Source organism: Prionailurus viverrinus, chromosome B3 (assembly GCF_022837055.1).
Source record: "Prionailurus viverrinus isolate Anna chromosome B3, UM_Priviv_1.0, whole genome shotgun sequence".
In the NCBI taxonomy this organism is placed as follows: Eukaryota; Metazoa; Chordata; class Mammalia; order Carnivora; family Felidae; genus Prionailurus; species Prionailurus viverrinus.
This window is the reverse complement of record NC_062566.1, coordinates 36,174,005-36,193,639: the sequence shown is the minus strand read 5'-3', so window position 1 is coordinate 36,193,639 and position 19,635 is coordinate 36,174,005. Positions and strand designations below refer to the sequence as shown.

The following is a 19,635-nucleotide window of genomic DNA, read 5'->3' as shown; positions in this document are numbered from 1 at the left end:
CTTTGGAAAGAAATGCTTCAAAACCTAGATTGCCCAAGACCATAAAAGGCTTTGGAAGTAACAAAGGCAGCCTTCTAAAGCATAAAATTTGAGGGCACAATGTGAAACAGGAAATCCTACTCTTTCATGGGAGGGGGGGATAGTTCTGGGCCTTTGCTTCAGTTAAAAACACTCTCACGACTATCTTCTACCACTCTATTATAATTAGGTAAGGGATAATGGGTGGAAGTCCCCAGGAATCTACTAGGGATATGTGTATGTATACACACAAGAAAAAAGTCTGTGCAAAAACATTCCTAGTTCAGGTGTGCCTATCCTGTGACTGGGTAAGTAAGTTACCAAACTCCCCTGTGCTCAAAAATGGGAAAAGTGAAACATAACCAACCATATGAAGTACCTACTGGATACTTAAGTTGACTTATTTTCTCGCCCAATAAGATTTTGGCTCGACTTTGTTACACTGTGAAACTGCAGTAAGTATCTTGTTGTCTTTTTAAATTTGAGGATTAACATCTCCTTTACAAGACAGCCAAAGCAGAATGCTCATTAGCAGATTAGAATAGCTGCTGAAAATCCAGGACATGGCAGCTCAGACTTAGATCAACTATGACATGACATTTATCCTCAGAGTCCCTAAGATTTTTCCCAGGCAGGCTGCTGGGTGGAAATGGAATTAACTGTTTAAGCAAAGCAAAGGGAGTTCCTCCACTACCTTCAGGATCTCTCAATACAATTAAGAAGGGTGCAGAAGCAAAGAGACCATTGTAGTGTCTGTCTGTATTACATTTATGCCTTTCAAAATGTCAAGTGAAGTGATGAGAATTTACCATACCCTACTCTAGTACTTTCTCTAAAAAGGCCAAAGTTATTATTCAAAACCACTGTTCCTAAGAAATAGTTAACTCTGAGAACATTAATAGATGGCAACTTTATAGCTCCTTCTGGTGAAGTCAAAGGTCTCCACCCTATTTTATTTATTTGCATTCTCATTTCTCTATCTGGAGTCCTCTTTTCTTGCCATTTGCCTACTCCTCCCTTCCCCATCCTTTTTCATTTGTTCCTGCCCTTGCTCACGCCTTCCCTCTCCCTCCCTTTCTCTCCTGTCACTTTAGCTGCATGCTTGGTTCTGGTTTATTCATCTTTTATTAATTTAGCAAACATACACTAGGCCTTTACCATAAGACCAGTCCATATGTAGCTATGAATCTTCAGGCTCATACTGTCCCCTCTCTCATGTTTAGGCCTCCTATCTGTTTAGGCCTCTGGTTTTGCCCATCTTGGCCTCAAATGTGTCATCCACCAAGTCTATTCCTTTGTGTTAGGATACCAGGAAAAGTGCTGTACTGGATAAAGGATTAGTGGGCTGGGAAATCTTAAAATTGATGATGTGTATATATATATATATATATATATATATATATATATATATGTATGTGTATATATATATATATATATATATATATATATATATATATGTATGTATATATATACTCTCCTAAGTAAAAGGACCCTGAGAGCACAGGGAAACCTAAAAACAATCTCATAACATGAACATGAGTTTGGGACTTACCCATAATGACTATAACACAATTACCACAACGTCGATGATTTAAAAAAATGAAAAGAAAACAAGATGGTTACTTTCACCTGCTGACTGCAAAGGTTGCAAACTTTAATTATCATGATTAAATACTACTGTTCTCTCTTATGAAGCCGGCCCATTGTATCAAACAAATACTAAAGCAACTAGGAGAGCAAGCAAGTTCCAGGGAATCCAGAGTCGATTTTTAAGCCATGACTCCTACTCTTATATATTCAGAACAATCTATAGAAGCTAAATATGAAAAGAAAAGCATAAATGTGCTCACTGCCAAAGCCCTCTGTGCTTTGAAAAATCAGAACACAGTGATTTAAGAAGGAATGAAACAAAAATAAGACAAAACTGAAGAAATTATTTTCCAACAGTGAAGAATACAATACTTTTTCATAGTTAATCCTTACATACCATTGCAGTTTCACACTTAAAAAATACTGTTTTTCTTTGTAGTAACCTTGTAAATCCTCCAGTAATCTCAGACTCAATGAGTACAACCACAATATGCAAATAAAAATCTACCCCATCCCCAGCCATCTCATTATGTGAAAACACTAGGTAATGTTCCCATTTTGATTCACTTGGCCAATGGAAATTCACTTTGGCAGGGTTCTATTTATAATGTAATTAACTTAAAAATTTTTTTCTATCTTTTGAAACCAAGGAAGTTACCAAGCATAAATATCTGCACCAGGATGTTTCTTGTAGAGTAACATGTGATTTTTTAAAAAAATTTTATTCAATCTTAGGTTCAAATAGTTTTTTTTTTTTTAATTTTTTTTTTCAACGTTTATTTATTTTTGAGACAGAGAGAGACAGAGCATGAACGGGGGAGGGGCAGAGAGAGAGGGAGACACAGAATCAGAAACAGGCTCCAGGCTCTGAGCCATCAGCCCAGAGCCCGACGCGGGGCTCGAACTCACGGACCGCGAGATCGTGACCTGGCTGAAGTCGGACGCTTAACCGACTGCGCCACCCAGGCGCCCCTCAAATAGTTTTTTTAAAAAGTCACGTATTCTAACCTTCTACCCAATGCACAAATCTCCCTCACAATATCCAGAATGCATAGCCGTTCAACTTCTGCCTGAAAACTGCCTTTCCCCTATGAGACGAGAAATCCTACTGCATAAAACAGCTTATTCCAGTTCACAATTTGTTTTTCTTCCTACAAGAAAGTGTTTGGAAAGAAAGGAAACAAGACATTGTAGCACTTTGTTATCATTTGTTGAACTTATGCCTGAAACTGTTAACACGTGGCCCAGGATAAATGGGGACAGAAATGGGTTACTTGGTGATAGAAGAGGAAGGAGGGAGACCATAAATGCACTGTTGCAGTCTTTTAAAAAACTAGATGTTATAATAATAATGATGATGATGATGATGATACATAATCAGGGGTAAAATGCAAAAATAAAAAAGGATTAATTTAAAAACTTAAGAGTGCCACCACTTTCCATTTCTAATCATACTCTTCAAAGGTAATCATTATTAAATTTTTGTATATCCAATCAGATATTTTCTATGCTCATGTGGACATAGCTGTACTATAATACGTATTTCTTATTATACTATACAAACATGACTTATACTGTTTTGTAAACCTTTTCACTTAAAAATATATTGGGGCATCTTTCCATATCAGTACATAGGGCTCTATCTTCTTTTTAATAGCTAATTTCACAGGTATAAATATACCATTTATTTATCCAGATCCATAGTGATGACATTTAGATTACTTCCATACTATTCTAGTTATACAAAGCCAGAATTTATCCTTCCTAAAATTTCTTTCAATAATTTCTTTTAAATCATTTGGAATAAACGTAACCTACCATTTAATAGCTCTTTAAACATTTGAAAATCACCATCATATGGGAGAAATGGGAAACTAAATATAAGTGTTGAGCTCTAATATCAGAAATCAATAGGGGAAAGGATTTCCTCAAATAAAAACAATCTAAATGTCTGACAACACAAAATAGTCGGTGGGTGCCTACATTATGGCCTATGAAGAAGATGGGCTATTACACAATTATTAGAAACATAAAGACTCTGCAGCATTACAATAAATGCTGTAATGCGAAATGAAAGAAGATGTAGTTACAGGTAACTGAGATTAACCATGAAACATGTCTGCAAATGAAGAGATATTCAAATGAAACGTAGCGGAGTTAGGGTAGTAAGAGCATGGATCATCATTTCTTTTCAAAATATCTTCTCATATTTTATAATTTAATTTCTACCATGACTGAAAAAAAATGACAGCTATTACGATGATCAAGATGATCATTCTCAGTTTCAAGGTCCTCTTTACTTTCTTCCCTGATTATCTTGGAGATACGAATTGTCATAGTAAATAATCAGGTCTTGAAATTTCTTGATGGCAAAGTTACAATCAGCCAACAAAGCATGAGGTGTGACTGCCCACAAGAGAAAAGAATGGAATGGAAGGGAAGATGGTAGAGATCAAAGAAGGGACAGTCAGGAAGAGCTCCAGCTTAAATTGTGTTCACAATCATCTAGCGCCACCATTCTATCTTCGTATGAATAGGGAACTGATTATGAATTTCCAGATCATATCATATGGTCAGGGCAATGGGGTCAAAAACCCAAGGTAATGATTAAGACCTGGATACTTAAGAAGGAAGAAATGGTCACACTCCCAAGCCAATATAAAAGTTCCTATTTCAGAAATTTAAAGTCTCAGGGAGCCTAGGTGGCTCAGTTGGTTAAGCGTCCGACTCTTGATTTCGGCTCAGGTCATGATCTCACAGTTCATGAGTTTGAGCCCAGTGTCGGGCTCTGCAATGACAGTGTGGAGCTTGACTGGGATTCTCTCTCCCTCTCTGTCTGCCCCACCCCCTCCCAAAATAAGTAAATATTAGGAAAAAAAAAAAGAAATGTAAAGTCTCACAACATGGTCAGAATAGCATTTTTTAATTTAAAAGCATTCATTCCTCCCCCCAAAATTCATCCATTTTAAAGGACTGATTAATTCCTTGAACAAATCTAAGTCACAATGCATTTTTTTTTAAACTATTCCTTGTCATGATACCCAAATATTTTGCAAATCATTGGCATATGATGAATAATGATAGACAAACACTAGTGCATAAAAACAACAATTATATTATTTTGGTCACTGTGTGCCTTTGGCATGAAAGGTTGTTTATTTACAATGCCACATCACCTTGGTTCTGAAGAGAGTGGCATATAAGCTCTGGCTGGTTAAACATTAACTAGTGACGAGTCACATTTGCAGCTGGAACTCACTCTAGAAAAATAGGGAGAGAAATGTTTGTGCTTTTAAGTTAGAACTAGGAGTTCATGCCTTTATTTATTTATTCATTCATTCATTCTTTATTTTTGAGAGAGAGAGGCAGAGCACGAGCGGGGACAGACAGAGAGAGGGAGGGAGGGAGACACAGAATCCGAAGCAGGCTCCAGGCTCTGGGCTGTCAGCACAGAGAACGATGTGGGGCTTGAACCCATGAACGTGAGATCATGACCTGAGCTGAAGTTGGACGCCCAACTGAATGAGCCACCCAGGGGCCCCCATGTTTACATTTATAATAAGACATGGTCAAATCCTGTCTATTTTCTTGTCAACTGATTTACTTTCAAAATAAATTTCCTTTTTTGGCCATCCTCAGGAAATATTTTTATTAATAACTTGGCAAAAATCTAAAAAGGCAAAAACTTATCAAATCTTCCTAACTTTTTTCTGTCACAAAAATACTTCCTAACTACCTACTATGTGAAAGAACTATGTTAGGACTTGAGATAAACTTGAGACACAAGGGTACAGAAGAGACAAGCCTTGTTCTCGGGAGCTTATGGTCTTATTGCAGGGCTGGGGGATGGAATGTGTAATTACAATTAAAGAGCATTCGATATGTAATCACCAGTAACAGAATCAAGGCTGAAAAATATCCCAATATGGCATTAAAGATGTTTAAGTGCTCAAAATCAATTATATTACCACAAAATTCAGAAAGCCTGGGTTGATGCCAACTTATATATATATATATAAAAGAGGTAAAGGTTCCAGTTGAGTAAAACTCCATAAAAGCATAAAGGTCAACTAGTGAAATGGCTGTTAAAATAGCTCATCTAAATTAATAGAAATATCATAAATGAGTTGTAATAATTATCACCCTGAAATTTATAAAAACACGAACAACATAACAGCTAACTTTAAGTAAGTTCAGTTCTGGGGGGCACCTGGGTAGCTGAGTTGGTTGAGCATCTCACTCTTGATTTTGGCTTGGATCATGATCCCATGGTTCATGGGATCGAGTCCTACATTGGGCTCTGCTCTGACAGCAAAGAACCTGTTTGGAATATTCTCTCTCTCTCTCTCTCTCTCTCTCTCTCTCTCTCTCTCTCTCCCCCCCCCCCCCCCCCATTGTGCATGCTCTCTCTCTCAAAATAAATACATAAACTTAAAAAGAAAGTTTAGTTCTGGAAAGACAAGCCTCAAGTTATACATATGTCCTGCAAACTAAATGAACAAACATATAGTAAGAAGCTATTGTGAGTAAGAACTCATTTTAGGTTCAATGAAAGGCAAATGCCTATCGTGGCCTTGCTAGGTTAGGACTATGGCTGATTACTGTCACAGTCAGTGTGTAAGACAACTTGAATAACATTGTGTGGCTATTATATAATTCTATATATTCTAGGAAGTGAAACTCAAATTTCTTCAATAGTACCTTCAATAAGTGGTACTTGAAATAAAAACATGCTTCAGTCATTCAGGAAAAACCATCACACTGTAGAAAGCAAAAAGTAGAGGAATGTCTAACTAATGTCAAACAATGAAACTAGTGCTGAACAATTTCATCTTCTGCAAGCAATATCCCATAGGTACAACCTCCTTAGGGTTGGTAACATTTGCTTACTCAAGATATTTTCCTGGAAGCCAGTAAGATATTTCAGAAATTAGATTTTTTATTTTATTTTTATTTTTTTTTTTTTTAAATTTTTTTTCAACGTTTATTTATTTTTGGGACAGAGAGAGACAGAGCATGAACGGGGGAGGGGCAGAGAGAGAGGGAGACACAGAATCGGAAACAGGCTCCAGGCTCTGAGCCATCAGCCCAGAGCCTGACGCGGGGCTCGAACTCCCGGACCGCGAGATCGTGACCTGGCTGAAGTCGGACGCTTAACCGACTGCGCCACCCAGGCGCCCCAGAAATTAGATTTTTTAGATAAAAAATAGGCACGTTTAAAAAATATATATAAACTTAATTTTAAAAACTCCTCAAAGGTCTTAGGTTATTACAATAACATAAGCGAGGTCTTTCAAATGGATAAAATGACAATGTTATGGTATTTCAGAACACGTATTTTAGTAGATCCTCAAAATAGACACGTAGTCTCACTATGATAAAATATTGTTTGCAAATTACCAACCCCTCCTCTTTTCTTTTGGTGTAAAGAAATGAGAAGAGAATGAAATTACCATAAAGCAACACTTCAAACCAGTGTGTTTCAGGTGGTTTGTGGTCAAAGTCATGGCTTCATAAATCCCCAATCAAATGGCCCTCCAGGAGTCAGAGAGCAAGTAGCTTTAGTTGACTGTGTCTAATTACCTATCCAGCAAGCAGGGGAGATACATGGTCTGGTAAAAAAAAAAAAAGGTCCAGTAGGCAAGAAAATGTGCATACTTTTGGTCTTTCAGCTAAGCTATAGGCTAAGTACATGGAGAAAACAGACTTGACTTACCTGCACTGCCGAGCTGTTTATAAAACCTGTATTCTAAATGAAGCTGTGGAGCACGTGATTTTATTGGTTCCTGAAACCCAAGAAGAGAAATTGTGATCAGATTTAGACAAATAAAAAAATTTTCTATTCCTAGGTTTTCAAAGTAAACCAGGGCCAAGACCACTTAGTATCTTAGAGATGATATCCATATATGATAGCATTTTCTTACCACAATTTCTCTTTGAAAGCACAGCTAAGGAAGGATGAAGGTGAAGTATATACAATCCCTTCCATGGATATTTAAATACACATACTCTGTATGAGCCATCATTCAACAACAGCTCCCTCACCAAGAAGTATTCTTCTGAAATACATTCTCCTAGGAAACCAGATGCCAAACCTTTTAATTAAATACCAGCATGTATTCCCTGCTTGTTTTATTATGAATTTTGCGTGATAAATAGGTTTATTATTTTTAGAAAAATGACATATGCTCAGAAAACAATTTCAAATACACAAAAATTAGGAAGAGAGTAAAAATAATCTGAGATTCTATCATTTTAAAGAAAAGCACTATTAATGTTTTGGTGAATGTACTTCCAAATATTTATTCATACACATATTTATATGTAATACATACTCAAAAATATATTTAAAATAAATGAGATCATAGTATATTTGCTCTTCTGTAATGTATCTTTAAGTTCAACAATGTAATAATGACATCTATCCGTGGCCATACATAGCTTTATATAATTTTTTAAGTAGGCTCTGCACCCAATGTGAGGCTTGAACTCACAATCCTGAGATCAAGAGTCACATGCTCTACCAACTGAGGCATCCAGGTGCCCCATAAAGCTTTATATAAATTTTAATGGCTGTAGTATTTTTGTGTATGCGTGTGTGTGCACGTGCACATGCATTCATGCACATACCATAATTTTCAGACATCCTGGACTGTTTTCAGTTTTCATTATTACAAATAAAGCTATTGGAACATTATATGCATATTTATTTTTACACTTAAGAGAGTTAAAGATTGTAATTGCAATTAAAATATGTATCTTTAATCAATATGATGTTCAAGTTTACAAAAACAGAGTTTTCTAAAGCCCTTGGAGATAAAACAGCCAAATTACCAGGTCATTTTGTTCTACATTGAACTTCAAGAACTGGCTGGTTAATTATTCTCAACTGACTGTAGAGTAGACTAGTTAGCAAGAAAATCAAACATTACCCTAGAAGACTGATCTACGTACCCTTTAGGATAGCTATTATCAAAAACGCAGAAAGTAAGCGTAGGTGAAGATGAGTAGAAATTGGAACTCTTGTGCATTGCTGGTGGCAATGTGAAATGGTATAGTTATTATGGAAAACAGTATGGTAACTTCTCAAAAAATTAAGCAGAATTACCACATGATCTAGCAATTCCATTTCTGGATATATACCTGAAAACACTGAAAGTGGAAACTCAAATTGATATTTGTACACCTGTGTTCATAGCGGCATTATTCGCAATAATCAAAAAGTAGAAGCAACCCAAGTATCTATCAACAAATGAGTAAACAAAATATGATTACCTTTAGTTCTACACATACATAGAATATCATTTGGCCATAAAAAAGAAAGACATTCGGACATATATTACAACAAGGATAAAACTTGAAGACATTGTGCTAAATGAAATAAGCCAGACACAGGGCGCCTGGCTGGCTCAGTCAGAAGAGCATGCAACTCTTTTTCTCAGTGTCGTGAGTTTGAGCCCCATGTTGGGTATAGAGATTACTTCAGAATAAATAAACTTGGAAGGGAAAGGTGAAAGGAGAGAAAGGAGAAAGGAGAAAGGAGAAAGGAGAAAGGAGAAAGGAGAAAGGAAAAGGAAAGGAATCTGCCAGACACAAAAGGACAAATACTGCATGATTTCACTTATATGAGGTACCTAAAGTAGTCAAATTCACAGAGAGAAAATTCAATTGTGGTTGCCAGAGGCTATGAGGGTGGGGATGGAGAGTCAGTGTTTAATGGGTACAGAACTGTAGTTGAAGAAGATGAAAAAGTTCTGGAGATGGTGGCAATGGCTACACAACAATATGAATGTACTTAATGTCACTGAGCTGTACACTTAAAAATTATTAAAATGGTAAATTCTAGGGGCACCTGGGTAACTCAGTTGGTTAAGCATCCGACTCTTGATTACTGCTCAGGTCACGACCTCAGAGTTCCAGGGTCTAAGCCACTGCTTGGGATCCTCTCTCTCCCTCTCTCTCTGCCCCTCCCATGCTTGTGCTCACACTCTCACAAATAAAAACTCTGAAAAAAAATGATAAATTCTAGATACAATTCTCTATCAGATATGTGAGTTTTAAATATTCTCTCCCGAGCCAAAGCATAAGAGACTGTTAAAAACTGAGAACAAACTGAGGGTTGATGGGGGGTGGGAGGGAGGAGAGGGTGGGTGATGGGTATTGAGGAGGGCACCTTTTGGGATGAGCACTGGGTGTTGTATGGAAACCAATTTGTCAATAAATTTCAGAAAAAAAAAATAAATTAAAAAAAATAAAATTAAAAAAAAAAATAAATAAATAAATAAATAAATAAATAAATAAATATTCTCTCCCATTCCATGGGTTGCCTTCTCACAATGTTCAGAGTCCTTTGATATATAAAAGTTTTTAATTTTTATGAAGTCTAATTTATCTTTTTTCTTTTCTTCTTTGTGCTTTTTGTATCATATCAAAAAAAATCACTGCCAAATCTAATGTCATGAAGCTTTTCCTCCAAGTTTTCTTCTAAGAGATTTATAGTTTTGGCTCTTACATTTAGGTCTCTGATACATTTTGAGTTAATTTTTTACATAGGATGGAAGGTAATGGTTCAATTTCAATGCATGTGGATATCTGATATTCCCAAAAACATTTGTTGAAAAAACTGTCCTTTCTCAGGTGAATGGTTACTTGTCCTCTTTTTAAGACAGGCTCAAAGAAAGGAGATCCCACAGCTTCCCTTGACAATTTATGCTGATGTTTAACACATTTCACGATTTCAAAGGTATTTTAAGTAGTTTAAATCTCTACTACCAAAACTTAAGTCTATTTCTCTTTTGTCCTCAACAAGATAAAATAGCTCTTCAATAACCTGTGAATACTGTAACAACTATCCTCAAATTATAAAACTATTCAATCATTTCTTAGACATCTCTTATTGAGGCATAGTAATTTCAATTCCTTTAACCTTTCCTCATTGGTCCTATTGTTTGAGTTCTTTGATCATCTTTGAAAGTTCTTCCTGCACCCACTTGAAGTTTTTGCATTTTTCTTAAGAAATAGAATCCATAAATCACAGAATTCAGAAGTTCCTTGAAGTTATCTAGTCTATCCATTTGCTTCTAGGAAGGTTTTTCTAAATAAATTCAGGCAGGCTAAAATAGTTCATACCCCTAATGAGCTCTATGAAAGAACACATATCCTTCTTTGATTATAAAATCAGCAATCATCAGAGTTGGGAGTTCAAGCTTCTCAAGATTCTTGTAGTCAAAAGAAAAAGTACATAAAGCTAAGTGCACTCTAAATAATCACTTCTTTATTCATCTCTCTCTTCAAATAGGAAAGGATCACTCTGGAGAGTCTCCATCTGGTTTTAGATCTTCCACTGGAGCACCACTAAAGCAGCCAATTACAGAATTTGTCCTTCAGAACAATTGCTAATAATTCACAAGAACCCCAACAGAAACAGTGACAACAAATTAATATGGAAGCAGAGGTTGATCATTCTGTATGGTTTTTCTGGAGAAAAATGGAGCAATGAATGAAAAAGCCACAGATCCTTCTTCAAACATAATACTCTAAAACTTCACGGTAGATGCTGAGATAGGAAATATTTGACCTGATGTTGGGTAACTAAGCTAGCAGACTGAAAAAGCAAAAACTCTTTAGAGTTACAAGGCTGAACGTGGGTATGCATATCATATATATTCGGACAGGGGGAGCTTTTCATCATAGATGAAAGTGTTACTCCCTTCAAGCCAACCCCTTTAGCATATAGTTGAAGACAACTGAAGCTTCAAGGTGCTCTCCTGGAAGGACTATGAATACAGGACATTGTAAACACTAAATCTACATCTTGTGGCAGGCAGCAAGATTAACAGCATAAAGAGATTTTTTTTTCTTTTTTTTTTTTTAACAATTGTTAGAAAACTGTTAAGGGGCACCCAGGTGGCTCAGTCGGTTGAGAGTCCGACTTCGGCTCAGGTCATGATGTCACAGTTCGTGAGTTCGAGCCCCGCGTCAGGCTCTGTGCTGACAGCTCAAGGCCTGGAGTCTGCTTCAGATTCTGTGTCTCCCCTCTCTCTCTGCCCCACCCCCACTCATGCTCTGTCTCTCTCTGTTTTAAAAATAAATACAACATTTAAAAAAAAAAAATATATATATATATGTAAAAGAAAAAAAACTTCTGTTAAAAAGAACCTGGGAAATCTTGGTGATGGGGGTAAAGGAAGGGCTCATTATACTATTTTATGTTGTGTATGGTTTTTTAAAAAGGTTCCTCCAAATCTAATAAACAAGAGCCCAAAACGAAGATCTAAACAAAGTGGAAGGAAAACAGTACCAGCAGGGCTTCCTTGTATTTCTGTGCCAGATGCTGATTACATTTCCACAGAGGGCTGGCTATTTGCCAGAATCACAGTTATTCTGGAACACACATGTCTGCCTGAAATCCTAAACCGACAGCAGACGGCTACCTTGCAGGACAATAATGCTTAAGGCAAATTTTGCTGTTACAATGAAAAGAGCTCAGTTACTGCCCTCTTATCTCCCATGGAGAACACAGCCCAACAGCAAAAGAGGAGACCCACAGACAAGATTGCTATCCTACAAAAAGTCTTTATTTAAGATTTATTTCAAAGAGAAATGAGCTCCTGAGACACACCATACTAGATGACATGAGATCTACTTTTAGCCGTTATTCTAGGCCATACAAAGTAGAATAAAGTTTAATAAACTGTAAGTGAAATGCAGTGATCCGTCATGTCAACAATACATTATATAAGCTTATCTAACTAGGTTGACTAGTATGAACTTGGAAGAAGAAATATAGATAGAAAAAATTGCCCCTAACAAAAAGGCTCTAGAGAGGTCTGGATAAATAAAGGGACAGTAACAAATATACAGAATTGAGACAGTATTTTCAAGTGTTTCAGGAACTACTCCTGGTTGCTAGTCCAACTTACCAAAGTCGTAAAACAGAAAAAGTAAAAAAGCAGATGAGCTAGAGAACACTTTTACAGAACCAAATTCCTATAAATAAAAACTATGGTGGGGCGCCTGGGTGGCTCAGTCGGTTAAGCGTCCGACTTCGGCTCAGGTCATGATCTCGAGCTCTGTGAGTTTGAGCCCCGTGTCGGGCTCTGTGCTGACAGTTCAGAGTCTGGAGCCTATTTCAGATTCTGTGTCTCCCTCTCTCTCTGGTCCTCCCCCATTCATGCTCTGTCTCTGCCTCAAAAATAAATAAACATTAAAAATAAATAAATAAAATAAAAATAAAAACTATGGTTAATCCTTTGATATTCAATCTGAGACAATGGTTGGCCTGCATTGTTACAGTATTACCTGTCTTCCTGCTCCCATTTCTCTAAAAAGAGTTCCAAGTCAACAAACAAAACCCTTGGTTCCCTAGCAGCTACCTGCTCTAAGCCCTGCTTCTGGTCTATATCTTTGCAAAGAAACCAATCTGATAACGTCTGATAGTTGTCTTCACAAAACACCTCTGACTCCTCCACAAAATGACAAGCTCAGTCCACACACACAGCAGGTGTGGATGTGGTTAAGTGCAATTCGTTAGAAAAGAACAGCACTACTACAGTTATCACAAGATACTTCCTTCAACCATTAACTCCTGTCTTGCAGTTAATAAAGGCCCAAACTGGCTGCAAATCCTGGGAAACTTACCAGGACAAACATTTACACAGTTTCATAGAAACTAGTCATATGACATATTTCATATGACTAGAAATGATTATGTATCGACCTTAAATATAAAATAATTTTCTCCTAAAATTACTATTCCTCAAAAATAATACACATTTTTTAAGAGGATGCTATCTTTAATGACTAGGTTAGTTATTCATTAGTGCTGACAAAACCAAGTGAACTTTTTGCTTTGAATTTGACAAGATGTGTTTTTCACATTTGACGGATATTTAAGGCAATGAATTGATGATCAGATTTGGTCTTCCACTAAGTATATTAATAAATAAATACCTTACATTTTAAAAATGGATCAGTCAAGCAAAAGAAAATATAACATTTCCAATGCTTTTATCTTTTAAAATAGCACGATGAAAGGTACAAACCGCACAGAAATTACTAGTCTTCCAGTAATTTTTTTTCTTCAAGCTATTTTTAATAACTATTTTTTGATGCAACTGTTGCTACAAGTATAGTTGGCATCATCTAACTATAGAGTGTTATACAGTGTGCAGTGATTCATCACTATAGCACTATATACGGTTAAAGGAAAATGACTATGTGGGACCATATGCAAAAGAAAAAAACATTACTATTTTTGTGAATGCTTACAACTATTTCCTGTGAAAAGATATGTGAAGGGTGAGGGCACCAAAATATAATTACTACAAACATAGATTCTACTCACCAGTTTGATAGCTACATATTCATTGGTGTAGAGATTTTTACCTAGGGGAAAAGCAGAATGTATATGTTTTAGTGACATTTATTTTGGGAAACGCAAAGCAAAATCTTAGCTTACAGGGTCATGAGAAAGGTCACGTTCCCAACGCTATTCACATATATGAAACATGATTTATAAGCGAAAAGCTAAAGAAATAATGAGACCCAGTAAGACAAGAATAGAAACCACTTGAGAATTTGGAAATTTAAGTTAGACGTGAGAACTTAGAAAAAAGAAAACAAGTCTCCTCTCTCTCACACACGTTTTGTTATTTATTATTTCCCGACAACTAAGCCATGAAGCAAACCAAGAAGTGCCAGAATGTCAAAGATGCAGAAATTTTAACTCTTGGCACAATAAACACAAACCCTCACTTTTTAAACTAACAAATGGGAATTATAGATTATTTGTCACTGCCCTAAAACTTACCTACTGTCTGTAAGTAGATGATTCTCAAAGCTGTTTGGCTTTTGCACCACAACTCTAGCTCTTTATATGCAGAAAACAGCTCTCTACCTGCATAACTTAAACATCTCAAGTTCTTCCTGAAATAGTAAGGATTATTTCCTCTCAACTTCTCTACTTCAATAAGTGGAATCAATACTCTCCTAGACATCTAGAGGAAGTGCCTGGAGTGAGGATGAGGATGAGGATGAAGGTAGCAATTACCCACTTTGTGAGCTCATACTACATGCTGGCTATGTAACTATCTTCACCTCCCCACCTCTACTCATTCTTAAAGGTGAATTTAAATTCCTCCAGAGTGTTTAGTGTATACCATGTGGTTTAGCCACTGCACTGGACTTCACATTTCTTCTTATACATTTGTCCTATCTTAATCAGCTAGACTATAAATATCTTGAGAGTAGGAAATATTTACCCAGCAGTTCTCTCAATGCCTCATCGACTGTTCTGCACATCACAGACACTCAAAACAAACACTGACTGATGGAAAGTTATCAGCACGTATAATTACTTTTTAAATAACACATAGAAGTAAATGTATTTACACACACATACACACACACACATAACATACATGGCTAGATATAAAGGCATGGGGAAGGATATACAAAGATGTACATTAAAGACAGATACCATATGTTTTCAATCTTATGTGGATCCTGAGAAACTTAACAGGAACCCATGGGGGAGGGGCAGGAAAAAAAAAAAGAGAGAGAGAGAGGTTAGAGTGGGAGAGAGCCAAAGCATAAGAGACTTAAAAACTGAGAACTGAGGGTTGATGGGGGGTGGGAGGGAGGGTAGGGTAGGTGATGGGTATTGAAGAGGGCATCTTTTGGGATGAGCACTGGGTGTTGTATGGAAACCAATTTGACAATAGATTTCATATATAAAAAAACAAATATAGAAAGATATACATTAAGGTATTAAAATGACTATTTCTTAAACACACACACACACACACACACACACACACACACACACACTTTACCTTGGAAACTAAAGGCTGCTTACAATACTATTTTAACCAAGATCTAAACAACAGGCAGCCCTTTGCAAACTATACCATTATACTTTTAATAAGGCTATCAGGTTGCTGAGCACCTTTATGTGTCAAAGAGTACACTAATTTAGGAATAACTTTTGTGGGCAAGTAACATAATAAAGAGGACTTGCCGACTGCCAGAGAAATACCTAACATACCATTAAAGATGAACAACTTCTTTTTTAAAGAAACCAAAATAGAAAACAGGTAATTTTTCCCTATATATTAATTGCATTCAGCTTCTAAAAGTCAATTTGTGTTTCTGATTAATCTTCCCACCAAAAACATTTTTAAAAATGTATCTGATGAAATTGTGAAAAGGAAACTAATAACTGGGAGAGGAATAGATAAGGCAGAAATAGCCAATGGAGGGAAATTAAAGTTCCCTGCATGTACAAAATTAAATTTTATTTTCTGTTTAAATAAACAAAAACAAAAAACTTCAACTTAGCCACAGACTTATCTCACACCAGGTACAATTCTGCATAAAGATTTTTCAGAATAGCCCTTCCTGGCACAGTATAAGCATTATTATTGTGACCCCAAATCAATTCTGGCACAAGGCTGACCCTAAGAACCTAGTATTACTTAGAGAAAAACAGTCAATTTCAAATTGTAAGTATGTTTAGGAGTCTTTCTGAATTGGACACACCCTCCCGCCAATTTTTACAGTGAGAATTCCTATGGGAGGCAGGGGTACCAAAATTCATCCCTCACTCATTTAAATTATAACATGCCATTAGTGTCGAAGATAACTTAATCTTTGAAGTATATGTGTGAAGTAACAGATCTTTAATTCCATAGATACAACATTTAAAGTGAAGTATGGTAGTGGTAGAAATGTAATAGAGTAACCAACCTAGATTCTGATCTGTGAGCAAGAAAAGAGAGAAGGCAATTCAGGAGTTCTCAGGAAATAAATTCTTTTCTTTTAATCTTCCCTCTACGTCCTTCCCCCAAGAGTCTTAAAAAATGAGTAGGATTTTAAATAGGTGAAGAAGGGGAGGGGCACCTGGGTGGCTTAGTCAGCTGGGCGTCTGACGTCTGACTTCGGCTCAGGTCATGATCTCACAGTTTGTGAGTTCGAGCCCCGCGTCAGGCTCTGTGCTGACAGCTTGGGGCCTGGAGCCTGCTTTGGATTCTGTCTCCCCCTCTCTCTGCCCCTCCCCTGCTCATGCTGTGTCTCTGTCTTTCAATAATGAATAAATGTTAAAAAAAAAAAAATTAAATAGTTGAAGAAGCGGAAAAGGCATCCCAAAGTGAAGAAGATGAATGAACAAACAAAAAAGTGACAAAGTAGATGGCACAGTCTAAGAACGATAGGTGGTCTGGGAGTAGACGGACCGTAAGTTGCATTGTGAGGATCAGGAAGTGGTAGGGACAGACAAAGAGGGGTTACGGTAGAAACAGGGCTAGAAAAGTAAGACTCAGTATACATGAGAAAAGTCCTCAATGCCACTTAAAGTTTAAAACAAAGTTTTTGAGTAGGGTAGTGACATGATCAAACCTGTGTTTTGAATAACCACTTGTGAGGAAACATAAATGACCAATTAAAAAAATAAAAGACCAGAGGTAGGGGTAAGCATTTGAACATTTATTACCCATCATATGCAGATATCAGACATCTAAGATGAGTAACACTCAGTTCTCACCCTGCAGAGACTATAATCTAGCTCCTCACACAGGGCCTTGTACAGATGGCACACAAGTTTATTGAATTAATCACATAATGCGATGAGAGTTAAAAGAGAAATATGAACAAGTCAATAGAGGAGCCTGGATGAGGGAGTATAAAGCATCTGGCCACAAGTGGCACTCACAGTAAGTCTCAGAAGGACAGAAGAGAGAATAAAGGGTATTTCATAGTACATAAAAAATACTAATGTGAATAGTGAGATGGAAACATGATAGAAAATGCACAGAATCTGATATACTGCATGTGGACCAACATGAATGGAACACAAAATAAATGGAGAAAAACGGTGAGAAGTCAAGTCAGAAAGATCCAATAGGGACAGAGTGTGAATCACCTTGAATGCTAGCTTCTTACCCTAGGGTATGCACAACCAAACATATGTGGAGATGTGCCAGGGCATAAGCTATACAAATAAGGCATGCTTTTCCTAGATCCTCACTTTCCTTTGAAGATTTGGGAAAAATATTTTTTATAGTAAAACAAACTCTTTATATTATAGAAATTGCACAGATTTCTTTTGAAGAAAAAAAAAGGTAAGAGTTTAAAGAAATCCCAGGCACTTACAGATCTGCTTGTTCCAGAGTCCAGGGCGGGGATTGGGGGTCGGGGGGGGGAGGTCTCACCAATCAGTGGGTAAGCTTTTTCTCATTTTCCCCATTGGGCAGCCCAGGTTTCACGGTGTGTTTCACTTTCTACAGTGTGAACCTGCCATCTCCCGTGAGGGTGGTACAGGGTATCTGCCAGGGGATGCCAGGGAGGGAGATGACTTAGCCATCTGACTGCTTCACATATAGACTTGCAGCTAAGTTCTCTGTTTTTACTCCTTCTCCCTACTTCATCCCTGCTTTCTGAGCTCCTAGTATCTCCAATTCTTTAGTTTAACTAGTGTAATTTATGTTACAAACCCCCCTACCCTTTCAATCATCAGCTTGCTCTGGACTGCTAAGTCAATTACCACTTAACTATCTACTCTCCAGCTTCAAAAATTTTATTAACATTTCTCACTTGTTTTCCTCTTCTCTCTCACTGTGTGTGTGTGTGTGTGTGTGTGTGTGTGTGTGTGTGTGTGTGTCTATTTATGCCTCAAAGAGGTCAAGAAGAATGTTCAACTCATCTTTTTAGCCCTGGCAACATATACAGTATCTGATATGTAATGGGTAACAGATGCTTGCTGCAGTGAAAACAAATTCATTTAACATTCAGAAGGTTCTGACAAAGTTCTAGGATAATAAAAAAAGAAGCCTAGGTTATAATCAGATATGGATAATCCTAAATGCATATATAGGAGTTTTGATTTCCTTATTCAGCTTGCTGTGAAACCAACAAAGGTCTCGTGCCACGAGTAAAAGCATAATGGTAAAAATTTTATTTTAAAAATATTAATCTGGCCCCAAAGTATAAAATAAAAGAGAGGAGAATACCTAGAAAGAGGAGAGGAGAATACCTAGAAAGAAGATGAAGGGGAAGCTTTGATAGCAGAACATTTAAAGAATAAATGTTCTTTATGTGGTTATGAGCATTCCATGAGTTAGAATATGTGAAAGTACTTTCTAAATTGCAAAATGCTAGATAAATCTAATTTTTATCTACTTATTATTGCAGGGTATTACCCAATAATTGCTGGAAGAAAACAACTTAAAAATATGATTTATAATCAAGGCATTTCAATGAGACAAAACTAATAACCTTTGGAGTACCTGTAAATGTGAAGGAGAAGGAAAAGAGAAGGGTCAAAAAAGTCTTCATCAGTTGAGAACAGAAAGAACCACAAGACGAGGCACTCTGCCACTCTACCATTACGATGCCTCCCTCCAAGTTCCTACTAAACCAAAAAGTAATCTATAATTATGAAATGTTTCTCAGCTTCAACTTTCGTATCTATATAAAAAGTTGGAGCCCCTGGGTGGCTCAGTTGGCTAAGTGTTCGACTCTTGCTTTTGGCTCAGGGCATGATCTCGCAGTTTGTGAGTTCCAGCCCCAGGTCCGGCTCTGCACTAACAGCAGGAAGTCTGCTTGGAATTCTCTCTCTCTCCACCCCTCCCCCACTCACGGTCTCTCTCTTAAAATAGATGAATAAAGAATTTTAAAAATATAATCACAGAAACACAAGGAATAAGGAAGCCTATGTTAACACCAAATGTGATAGCTGATACATCACAGAATGCTGACTTGTGTTTGCTTACTTTCTCTGGGGGCACCAAAAGAACTGAACACATGTCACCCTCTTCCAAAGCAATTATCCTTAATCCTAAGAGGCACTGGAGGTGACGAAATAATTCTCTTGTGCTATGCATCACTCAAATGAATTCCTTTGCCAGAGGCATCATGAAGACTGAACAGGCCAACACAAAGTGCAGCCATGTAAAAGGCTAGATAATCACTCAGCCACCATCCTCCTCAGTGATATACTTACTCAAAAATTTTGCTCTGGAAGAATTTAAT

At 37.0% G+C, this 19,635-nt stretch overlaps 1 protein-coding gene across 15 annotated transcripts in view; it reads right to left on the bottom strand.

The window, feature by feature from the left end:
- Positions 1–19,635, bottom strand: part of CSNK1G1 (casein kinase 1 gamma 1) — a 160,591-nt gene that overhangs the window by 70,106 nt on the left and 70,850 nt on the right. For all 15 annotated transcript variants that reach the window (XR_007152903.1, XR_007152904.1, XM_047862288.1 and 12 more), the window contains exons 3-4: positions 13,955–13,995; positions 7,325–7,394 (exon numbers count right to left, since the gene is read on the bottom strand). Coding sequence is in view for 13 of the 15 variants with exons in the window: in XM_047862288.1 (XP_047718244.1) it covers positions 7,325–7,394; positions 13,955–13,995 (111 nt within the window). In the remaining 2 variants the exon portion in view is untranslated. The remainder of the gene's footprint in view (positions 1–7,324; positions 7,395–13,954; positions 13,996–19,635) is intronic.